An 11,654-nucleotide genomic window follows, 5' to 3' on the forward strand; every position below is an offset into this window, starting at 1 on the left:
AAAAAAAAACGTTCCGTGAGTGCTCACCAACTGGCGCATAATTTATTAATTCGCCACCGCAAAAACCCGACACTGCGCTGATAATGGAATTAATTTGCCCCAGTTACTGGTTACTGATTTTGTACGTATACTTTTATATTCCCGCTATTCCGTGTGGTATCAAAATGTTGCAACAACAATATCTCTATGGTTAAATAGCCGGGGAAAAGATATATATTAACTATAATTTATGTCGTCTGTGGTTGTGGTTAAGTAGGTAATATTTGGACCAAAGAGTAAAATAATATTTTGACTCTGTGGTTGATTACGTCAAGTTAAGTCAACGCCATAAGCGAAGCCAATAAAATTATTTCCTAGAGAAGTAAATATTTGCCGAAAAGCCTTTAATTTAATGGTCGTTCCAATAACTTAAGTGTGTCAAGTGGCATTGATGATAGAAGGATGTGATATACATTATCATTTTACATTATTTAAGTTGTAATTCTGTAAATATGGAGTGCTTCGGCTCTCGTTCATCATTGTTTTTGTTATTATTCTTCGGCGTTTTTGTCGGAGCCAACTCATTAGCATACGACGGTAATTACAATTTGTAAATATTTATACATACGATACATTGAGTAAATGCGATGCATACAATACATTGCCTAATCCTATAGGTTTGACTGCAATGGTTCAGGAGAGTAGCATGGGGATTTTGAGTCTCGGGGGTTCATTTCATTCAAGACAGTAAAATTTCCGGTGACATTAATATTATCATAATTATTCCGATATAATGTTATGCAATATTACTTTATAATAGTACACAAATTACAATTTACAGAGTACATTTACAGTACACCAATTTACAATATTACTTTATAATAGTACATTTTAGTACAATAACAATGAAAAGTTATTTGGTAGTTGTGTTTGGAATGGTGGTAGGTCTCTGTGGTTGATGACGGTATCACCACTACTACTATTTTTACTAATATATCAATTTTCAACTTATATCTTGTTTTTATTTAGTGCACTGGCTTGGTGGACCAACAAGCATAGACAGAGATATCCCATCTGCGAAACAAACTATTGATATATACTGCTATTCCGGAACAGATAAAAATTTACTATCTCTATGGCAGACTGTAAAAGTAAGTAAACATGTAACATATTCCTACATTATTTTGCTTTTGATTATTGCTTACTTAATGTTAAGTTGTACCCTTTAGTCCATCAATGCTATAATAGCTATAATATATAATGCTATAATATATAGGTAGGACTTCTGTTCAGACAAACTTTTACATTTAGTAGGCAGATCTTATCAAATTCGATCTTTGGTACTTTTATGTACTAAAAGTACCAATGGGTAGATTGATTTTTATGAATGAGCATTAAGGATCATGTCATTGTGACAATTTCATTTTCAGTTCCACATAAAACAGAAGACGGATGAATTCAGTCAGTACATAGGTGAAAATCCCGAGGATGTGTACAATCAGTATACAGAGGACAGCTATGGCTGGGCGGTGGTCAGCCCGTTCCAGAGGAAGTCATACAAGACTGTGTCAATTGATCTCTTCACTCCCACTTGTATGGCTGTGAACACTAAACAGAAGCACAGCATTGAGTTGCAAATACAGAGTGAGTACTAACATCATTATTGCTTATTTTTGTTATTTAAAATTGTCACAAATGCAAACAATCCATTCATTATAATATGTAATCATGTCTGTCATACTTTTGTTTTATCTCTAGTTGCATTTTGTATACTGATAATTCCACAGTAGAATTTCCTGTGCTGGAAGCTGTACACACAATGACAAATACATAAAAAATCAAACACAGAAAAAAAAAGCAGACCAATATGGACCACATCCTAGGAATATAACAAATTCAAGTCCATAATTTAGATTTTTGTCAGGACGACAGGATTTCTTCAGCGTGTAACCCTGCATTTCCATATGTTTTCCTACAGTAACAGAATATTAATAAAAGTTCTATTACAGGAGTGGACTTATGGCGGGTACTCTGCATGGCAGCTGGCATTGTGTTGATATTCTCATCGCGGGCGCTGAGTGGCAACCCACTGTTCTTCTACTTGTGTGGGATAACTGTTGGCGTGTCTGCTTCTTTCATGGTTATCGTGTATTATGTTAGCAAGTTGCTGCCTAGGGTGAGTATTGAGATATTTTATTATGCTATAGAGATTGGCTGTTAAAATATATTTACAAGCATTCATTCATTTTTTCATTGCATTACCATTTGGCTGACTGTATTTTGGTATTTTCATATGAATATTTGTACTACTATGGTAAAATAGTATGTAATCCGGGACATGACATGGATATGACATATACAACAAAACATGAAGCAACTAACACAAATAGCAAGCACTAAGCAACTCAGCGAACTAAAACAAATTGCTAAACCTTTGTTTTCTTGGGGTGGAGGACTAATTAGACTTTGTTGTTAGGCAAATTAATCAATAAATTGTTTTCTTTCATTTCAAAGATGGTAGATTTTTTTTATATCAGCATTATCCAAATCATTACAGGCACTCAGACACATAACAGATGTATTAAATCATAATTTAGATATTGTCCCTTATTTGATTCAGTATATGCATGTGTACAGACACAGAATTATAATTCTTGCATTTTGCATCAAAGCGTGAATTTAAAATAACCATTTTGCTTCCAGAAAACCCTAACCTACGGCCTACTGATCGGCGGTTGGACGGTCGGTGTGTACGTGTTCCAGCGCGTGTGGGAGAACGTGCGCACGATCGCGCTGTCGTACCAAGCGTACACGTTCTGGTACGTCGTGGTAGCGGCGCTCGCGAGCTTCGCCGTGTGTTACCGTGTCGGACCGCCACGGGATAGGAGGAGCAAGAATCTCGTTATGTGGACCTTGCAGGTGAGGTTTGACTGGTGGTCAGTGGTTTAGGCAGAGGCAGAATAAGGTCTTCGGAGGCCCGGGGCGGAAAGTTAAATAGGGCCCCCTAGTGTAAAAAGTTGATTCAATTTTATAAAATTACAAATGTGTCATAGACTTATTCTGCTGAAAAATAGGTATGATTCCGGTCAAAAAGAATTCTTTTCACTGATTTATACAAATTTCATAGTTTTTTTTTATCGTTTAACTTAACGATTAGGCAGACATACTACCTGATGGAAGTAGTCAACGCCACCAATGGACATTTGCAACAGAGGAGTTGCCAATGCATCGCCGTCTTTGTATGAGAGATCTTTTTGCACCTTTTTTGAAGAGCCTCACATCATAGCGCTCTGGGAATATAATATCTCAGGAGATTGTTTGATTCTGACGACCTTTTATTTTATTTCTTCTTCTTTCTTTAACAAATAACACAAAATATAATTTTTTCCAGGTGGTTGGAGTACTACTGATATTCTTTAGTAGTCAGTACCAAGAGGCATCAGCAGCTGTATCAATAATAGCTCTCATTGCCAAATACTTCCCGAAGTCACTCTGGTACAGGATACAGGGATACTGGTAAGATTTTAACATTTGTTTTAGGGATATGTTATCAATATTAATTTTACTAATATAAAATTTGATGTTATTATTTAATAGATGAAATTTTTTACCACTACCCTTTTTTAACGAATATCGAACTATTATGATATCATGACGTAACATCAAGCAATGGAGGGGCGGCCAGCTAGTTTTACTGCCGGTTAGATCGTAGCCTTTGATTCAACGTCAAACGCAGACGCTCTGTTTGCGTTTGACGTGCTCTGTGAAATGTCATAGGTTGTTTTAATGATAGAGATTGTAATAAAATCTGAAATAATAAATAAGAAGTTCCAATCACTAACTTTAACTTGTTCACCGCATCATTAGTTAATTTGTGCACTGTTCAACCAGCTAGATTGAGTTTATTAAATAACTATATGTATAACCCGTGAGTACCAATAACTGAAAAACAATTACTTTATAATTTGTGAGTAACAATAACTATAACTCGTACGTAACAATAAGTCTATAACTTATAAGTAATAATAACTATATAACCTGTAAGTAGCAATAACTATATAACCCGTAAGTAACAATAACTCTATAGTCCGTGAGTTCTAATAACGAAATAACCCGTGTGTAACAATAAAGGCCTGGCCACACAAAACGCGCAGTATTTTGTTCTAATGCTAACGCCTAGTGCGGTGCTAAAATACGCGTTCTGTGTGGCCACGCTTTAACTCTATACCCCGTGTCCCAGGCGTCGCCGCTTCCCGCCCGCGACGCGGCTGCTGACCAGCGAGCAGTACTACGAGCAGGGCGCGCGCGAGACCCAGCGCGCGCTGGCCGAGCTGCGCCGACACTGCGCCAGCCCCGACTGCGCGCAGTGGCGGGTCATGCTGCGCCTGAGCGACGCCAAGCGGTGAGTACTGTGTGTGTAGTGCGCAGCGTCGTCGCTTCCCCCGCGACACGGCTGCTGAGCAGCGAGCAGTACTACGAGCAGGGCGCGCGCGAGACCCAGCGCGCGCTGGCCGAGCTGCGCCGACACTGCGCCAGCCCCGACTGCGCGCAGTGGCGGGTCATGCTGCGCCTGAGCGACGCCAAGCGGTGAGTACTGTGTGTGTAGTGCGCAGCGTCGCCGCTTCCCCCGCGACGCGGCTGCTGAGCAGCGAGCAGTACTACGAGCAGGGCGCGCGCGAGACCCAGCGCGCGCTGGCCGAGCTGCGCCGACACTGCGCCAGCCCCGACTGCGCGCAGTGGCGGGTCATGCTGCGCCTGAGCGACGCCAAGCGGTGAGTACTGTGTGTGTAGTGCGCAGTGTCGCCGCTTCCCCCGCGACGCGGCTGCTGAGCAGCGAGCAGTACTACGAGCAGGGCGCGCGCGAGACCCAGCGCGCGCTGGCCGAGCTGCGCCGACACTGCGCCAGCCCCGACTGCGCGCAGTGGCGGGTCATGCTGCGCCTGAGCGACGCCAAGCGGTGAGTACTGTGTGTGTAGTGCGCAGCGTCGCCGCTTCCCCCGCGACGCGGCTGCTGAGCAGCGAGCAGTGCTACGAGCAGGGCGCGCGCGAGACGCGAGAAAAATAAAATATTATTGATGTTTGAGGTAGGTGGTGTTTGATGCGGTTGCCGTGTACCGTGGAGTTTTCGATGCAGTTACCTTAACGTTACGTTACTACTAGACACACTGCTCCGCTACTGTGCCAGAGCCGACTGCACGTAGTGGCGGGTCATGTGACTCAGTGATTCTAAGCGGTGAGGGTGCGGTTACCCTGTGTGATTTGGACTTTTAATAAGGTTTTATTTACTTTCACCTGTCCTGGTTTCTATGTTTAATTGAATCTTGTAGTAAACGTAAGATTACCCCATGTTAGATTTTTTATTGTATTTAATTAGACTGTTTATAATGTATGTCACTCTTATTTTATACTTATACAACAAACACAACCATAATTTTACATTACATTCATAATTGGGACAAGTACTGTCAATGTTCACGTAGTATAACTTTTGTTGTAGCCGGATGCCTGTCAACAGGTTCGCGAGTTTCGTCGAGGGCGACTCCCACCTGAGCGACGACGAGGTGCTCGACTACGAGTCGTACGCGTTCTCGACGAACTCGTCGGCGACGAAGCCCGAGCGCGTCGACATCTCCGACGACGACGACGACAGCGACGACAGCGACCAATCCTGACGCCCGCCGTATGCATACACCTTACACTTCTATGTGCCGCAGGTTAACTAAGGACAGTGTGCAGAAATAATATACCTTTTATTGAGGACGCTCATTTACCTGCAATGTAACAGTTTATGACCATATTAATAAATTATTACAGTTGATCATTAAAGTGCTCATTCGTCGTCTTACTAATTACTGTCACTACGCTGAGCACGGATTTCCTCTCAGACTGAGAACTCGTCGGCGACGAAGACCGCGCGCGTCGACATCTCCGACGACGACGATGACAGAGAGCACTCTTGACGCCCGCCGTACGCGCTGAGGTTTTATGTGCCGCAAGTTGACTAGATGTGTGCAGGATGATATACTTTTTATTGAGGTCGCACTTTTACAGGATACATTTACATGTCATATAACAGTTGTAGTATTATCAGTGAATGATTAGAACCGAAGATTACAGTGCGCATGTCTTAAACCCAATATTGTGCCACGGCTGGGTACGGACTTCTTGTGAATTGCTATTCTTCATACACCTTTAAGAACAGTAATACAAGTATTGCAAAACGAAATGCTCAAAATTGAATCTTGATTTGTTGTATAGCAGACAATTTTCCGGTGAGGGTGTCTTAATATTGTTAATCAATATGCCTTCAATATCATATCAACAGTTCGGTAATGTATATGAATATCTGTAGTACAGTCCATAGTATCAGTATTTGGTAATATTGATGTCAACAATAGGATCTACTAGGACTATGGGTGTTATGTATATAGAATTTCTGATCTGGATACTATTATGGAAAATTATTATAGTTTTTAGATACGGTTACAAATACTGAATTATTTCTGGTGTAGGGCTGGCGCGGTGCAGCCTTAACGTGTAGGGCTGTCCCTTACACGTAACTTACTTAAAAACAGGTAGACTCAATTGTAAGGTCAATATATATAATTAAATATAGGATAAAAATGTCGCATTTATTGAAGTTCAATATAAAAGTAGATTAACCATGGTCCTCATATAATTATTCATAATCATAATCACTGCCGTGTTCAAGAAACATGTTTAAGTGTTCAAAATTAACTTGTTTGTGTGAGTTTAAGTATGGAATAATTTTGTTATATTTATAATTTAAAATAATGCGTGATTTCTAAACCTATTTGTTTCTATGTTACACTTTTGTGCCTTTTTACGACAAATTGTAATTTAACAAGTAGTTCAACGTATTCTAAGGCAACATTAGCACAACCAATCACTTTAATGTTTCTAATTAACTTACTTACATATATAGAAATCATGCAATATCGTCATGGATACGTAGGAAGAGATATTTTGGTCTCACATACGGTTTTGCATAAAATGACTAACTTTGATTCTTATTCTCAACTCGCCACATCTGTGTGGTTGAAGCTAAATTCTAAGGGCATCAGAGGTCTGTAAATAATCTCTCAGTGAGTTTTTATATTATTTTTCGAATAGCCTTATATTTTTTCTTTATTTCTAACACACTTCTTCGTAGTACTTCTCATTTTGTTGTGTTCCTAGTAGTTAGCTTTTCATTTTTGCATATTTAGGTGTTGAAGTATTTAAAACATATACGACTGAATAGGTAGGGTTTTATAATCTCAAACTTAGGTCTTTAATTTTTTCTTTCTTTATTAAATGCCAATGAAATACTTCTTTCATAAATAATGTTTTTATTATTCAGGCAGTATCTTACTACTTCTTGTGATCTATAGGTCTCTATAAGTATAAAGCAAATTTGCAGGATTTGAAATATCTTACTTGGGGGAACTTTCTTTGCAAGGATGTCATTGTATTTATTTAATTTTAAAGTTTAGAATCTTTCGATCTTTTCACTTATACTAGATCTTAGACCTGAAGACCTGAGACTGAATAAAAAATATACTTAGCATGTTAGAAATAATTTAATACTTCACGTCACAATTATTAATTAATCCTTTGTCAATAAACTTTAATTATAATATAAACACTGATATTATAATGTTAGCACCTCGAGTTTTACACTTATACATTGTATATAAGGACACTTATTGTGTTATCTATGTGAATATGTAACAATAATTTTGTTTATATTATTTTATTAATAAAATACATTTTTCACAAGCCTGTTTTTTCTATTTTACCTGCTATTTCATGGCACAATTTAGATCATACTACTTTAAATACGGCGTGGCTTTATATAGAAACCACATTTTTTGGTAAATATAAAAATGCACTATGTAAGGTATGATTGAAAATAAAGTTAATCTGAATATTAGGCATTTTATCCTTAAGTTAAATTGATTTTAAATTCAGTGGGAAATATTGCTCATTTAATACATGATGTATTTATAATTTAATAGATACTCATGTTGCTAATACCTAACTTTAGCATTAGCGAAATATTAATTATTGTGCATTAAGCAATATTAGTCTTTTAAAATGTTTATATAATATATTTGTTATAAAACTTTATGAGTATCTTTGCTTAATTTAGTTAGCATTAACAGACAGCACATTAACACATAAACATAAATCAGTAGAATATAAAGAAAAAGCAACTAAATCACCCCTTAGAACTTAGTTTCACACATAGTGAAATAGTTCATATGACAAGCATATGTGATACATGTGATTTCCCTTAGGAGTCTCATTTAGTCACTTGTTCTGTAGTATGTATAGTATTTGTACTATATTAAGATCTGGCCCTGCTGGCTTTCTTGCTTTTATCCAGAGTCTGAGGTGGTGGTGGAGGTTTAGCAGACATATGCCGACTGTATATTCTGAAAAGGGAAAACAATATATTTAAAGATAACTCGCTATAGCAGGGGTTCCCAATCTTTTGTAACCCGCGGCGCAGTTACAAGTTTGACATTCTTTCACGGCGCCCTGTGCCCTGTCCTAGCTAAGTATTTGAAGAAGACAGTCGAAAGAAATAGGTAACTACAATAATAGTAGTTACCTTAGGTTGATCGAAACGAATTTAAAACACCACAATATGAAATTGTACAATACGTTATTATAAAATAATTTAAACGGAAAACAAGAAGAAAGACTTGAGAAAAAACAAAAATTAAATACGATAATTATTCAGTCAAATCAATGTGAAGGGTGAGCTAAGTGATCTCTGCGCAGTTTTTCAAAGCGGGGAATATCACTTGACACTGCTATTCTCATTTCTTGCTCCACATTGATCCTTAGCGATATTTGTTCTTTATCACAGCTACATCTGAAAACCCAGCTTCACATAGATATGATGTTGCAAACGGAATGAAATTTTTTAATGCTTTGGAATTTTGGATGTTAAATTTGGATATTCATTTTGAATCGATGACCAAAACGCCAATATCTGTGGTGTCCAATGATTAGAGGATCGACTCACGGCGCCCCTCTTTACTTTCTACGGCGCACCAGGGCGCCGCGGCGCACACTTTGGGAACCCCTGCGCTATAGAATTTGTTAAGTGACATCTTAGTGGATTATGATGAACACTGCAAATTATAAATATATATGTAGTAACCAATTTCAAATAGATTTAAGTCTGTTTTGGAATTGAGGTGACACATATTGCCTGTCTTTAGGAGTTAGTACAACTTTATTATATGGTGATAAGTGTTAGGTTAAAAATATCTAGTCACAGCATGCAGTTACAGATCATGTAAAAAGTAATGAAATGTACTTATTTATTTACTTTTATTTCCTATACTATTAGCAGATAACAAATCATTTGAGAAGATCCAGCAAGAGAATGCATTATTTACATTCACGGACTGATTTAAAAATTCACTTACACTTTGTATGTTTCAGAGCGCAAGTAGTCCAGCACATGTGATGGCCCCAGTTTGAGTTGGTCCTCAATGGGAGGCACCCAGAAATTTCCCTCCAATCTCAACACTGACTTGTTACTGGCTAAATCTAGGGTTCCTGTAAGGAAATGAATAGCAATAAAAATATGAAAACAATATAAATATGCTATGAAAATATGTTTTAGTTATCGCCCATTAATGATAATCAATCTGTCACATTTTTTAGCTGCCAGGCCATGACTATTCATTCATCCTCAGTTACGCTTGAAGATATAAATATGATAGCATGATGTTCTGTTTGCCATCAATAATCTTCAATGGCTTGAATTATGAGAGGATCTAGTAAGCATCTTACCGATTTCCGGAGGCAGTACAACAAGTCTATTGCCTTGCAAGTGCAGCTCCCTGAGGCGTGTCAGTTGGCCTAGCTCACGTGGTACTTCTATCAGATCGTTTTCTCTCATTGAAAGCTAAAAAATTTAAAATTTTATAAGTATATATTCATATTTATTAATATATATGCCTGCTAATGAATAAAGTCATTAACCACTTACAATTTGTAGATTCTTCAAATTTCCAATTTCTATAGGCAGATACTCAAAATCATTGTCACCCAAGTACAAAGCTCGGAGGCTTTCTGAAAGATGTGACATTTAATTTATTGTAATTTTATGATAAATGTAAGAAAATACATGTAGTATGCACAGAAATAATTTAAAAAATTGGATCAATACCAATCTAGTGTGAAAATTTATACATATCCTGGACTACATTTATTTTCATCTGTTGTGCCTCCAATAAAGCACAATAGATGATCAAAGTAGTACCTAATTTTTGTGAAGACAGACTGGTTTCTAGCTGCAGGTGAACAAGTTACATCTTAAAAACTCACCCATCATGAAGAAGTTTCCAGGCAAAGTCTGCTCTTTCAAATTATTGTATGTCAGGTCCAAAATCTCAAGTACAGGGAAGGCACCAAAGCCCCTGGGCAGTCCGTACAGTCTATTGAGGGAGACATTTAGGATCCGGAGCTTGGGCAGTGAAGACAAACTGACAGGCAGCTCCTCTATGTGGTTGTTGGCAAGATTCAGTATCTCCAAGTTGATGAGGTTGGCAAGTGTGGCCGGCACCACCTGTATCTTGTTGTGGCTTAGTGTTAACCGTGTTATGTTGTCAAGAGTAACTGGAAACATAAATAGTTGTATTTATTTATTCAATTAAGGTTAATAAATGGTTATAATACTAACAACAACAAGTTTATTATTATTTTTACTACTTATTATGTTTCGACCTATCAGAAGTATTTCTGGGCAGATAAATATTTTTGAGAGAGACAGTAACACGAGTTTCCTTGAAAAAATACTAATTGCGAGTATAATAAATTTTCAAATTTGAAAGAATCTGTTAATTGCTCATGAAACCTATTTATAGATCTGATGTAGCCAATTCGTAAGCAGTTATGAGGAAAACCTCTGTATGTCTAATATGAACCATGAAGGCTAAGCCACACCCAGATATTAATTTATAAAAACCTTGTAAATAAATGTAAATATCTTTCACAGTAGCAGCAGTAAGCGAGTAACGATAGCAGTAAATAGTATTAAGAAAGGTAAACAATCGAATTTTCTATCGCAGGTGTAATTTTTCGTTTCTTTTATGAATTCTGTTAATTAAATAATTTTTATCTTATACTTGCTATAAAATTTATAATCAAATGATCTCGTTACAAGCTTATTACACAAATTTTACTGTTTGTTTAACTAAACAAAAATAAAAATGAAAACACTTGTAAGAATATAGCTGCAAGTACCAATGAAAACTTGTTTTGTACAAAAAAAGTAAAACTAGTTTCTGTCAAACGACTTACACAACCCTGGTATCTCGTCCAGGCTGGAAATCCCTTTATCCACCAAATCTATCTCAGGATTATTTATTTCCTTGGCTTCCTCGATAACTTTTTTTGCCTTCGACATTTTGCCTGTGTTTGGAATACAGGAAACTGGCGGATGGTGACTCATTTTCGCGGAGATAATTTTATTCGGTTTTCGGCCGTGTTCGTGTATGGTAATATCGACCAATCACGAAGCTTCGTCTTTTTTGTTCTGTTTTCTGATTGGTCATGGTCAATTCGACATATTTTGATAGATAATACACAATTCACAGAGTGATTTCATGTGTTCATATTGGATTATAAGAAATTTATGTTTATTT

The 11,654-nt window shown here is 37.5% G+C and overlaps 2 protein-coding genes across 2 annotated transcripts; one reads left to right on the top strand and one right to left on the bottom strand.

The window, feature by feature from the left end:
- Nucleotides 1-287: 287 nt before the first annotated feature.
- Nemp (nuclear envelope integral membrane protein) lies at nucleotides 288-5,812 on the top strand. The gene is made up of 8 exons (XM_073083634.1): nucleotides 288-576; nucleotides 1,009-1,130; nucleotides 1,410-1,623; nucleotides 1,989-2,155; nucleotides 2,683-2,898; nucleotides 3,371-3,495; nucleotides 4,220-4,381; nucleotides 5,495-5,812. Exons 1-8 carry the CDS (start codon nucleotides 492-494, stop codon nucleotides 5,649-5,651), a joined length of 1,248 nt encoding a protein of 415 aa, XP_072939735.1. The 5' UTR covers nucleotides 288-491; the 3' UTR covers nucleotides 5,652-5,812.
- Nucleotides 5,813-7,543: 1,731 nt separating this feature from the next.
- ics (ras suppressor protein 1) lies at nucleotides 7,544-11,523 on the bottom strand. Its single transcript, XM_073083632.1, has 6 exons — nucleotides 11,311-11,523; nucleotides 10,336-10,626; nucleotides 9,998-10,080; nucleotides 9,799-9,913; nucleotides 9,429-9,561; nucleotides 7,544-8,420 (listed from the first exon to the last, which is right to left on the bottom strand). The coding sequence occupies exons 1-6, from the start codon at nucleotides 11,459-11,461 to the stop codon at nucleotides 8,333-8,335; spliced, it is 861 nt and encodes a 286-aa protein (XP_072939733.1). The 5' UTR covers nucleotides 11,462-11,523; the 3' UTR covers nucleotides 7,544-8,332.
- Between the last annotated feature and the right edge of the window lie 131 nt (nucleotides 11,524-11,654).

This window comes from Epargyreus clarus, unplaced genomic scaffold (assembly GCF_041222505.1).
Source record: "Epargyreus clarus isolate Ecla_fem2 unplaced genomic scaffold, WU_Ecla_fem_2.2 ptg000019l, whole genome shotgun sequence".
NCBI lineage: Eukaryota > Metazoa > Arthropoda > Insecta > Lepidoptera > Hesperiidae > Epargyreus > Epargyreus clarus.

Excerpts from the sequence above, each read along its gene's own strand:
- Nemp (XM_073083634.1), top strand. The coding sequence starts at position 492 with ATGGAGTGCTTCGGCTCTCGTTCATCATTGTTTTTGTTATTATTCTTC. Across the intron at positions 1,131-1,409 it reads CTCTATGGCAGACTGTAAAA|TTCCACATAAAACAGAAGAC; the intron begins GTAAGTAAACAT and ends TTTCATTTTCAG. Across the intron at positions 3,496-4,219 it reads TACAGGATACAGGGATACTG|GCGTCGCCGCTTCCCGCCCG; the intron begins GTAAGATTTTAA and ends CCCGTGTCCCAG.
- ics (XM_073083632.1), bottom strand. The coding sequence starts at position 11,461 with ATGAGTCACCATCCGCCAGTTTCCTGTATTCCAAACACAGGCAAAATG. Across the intron at positions 10,627-11,310 it reads GGACGAGATACCAGGGTTGT|TTACTCTTGACAACATAACA; the intron begins GTAAGTCGTTTG and ends TTATGTTTCCAG. Across the intron at positions 8,421-9,428 it reads CGCTCTGAAACATACAAAGT|AATATACAGTCGGCATATGT; the intron begins GTAAGTGAATTT and ends TTCCCTTTTCAG.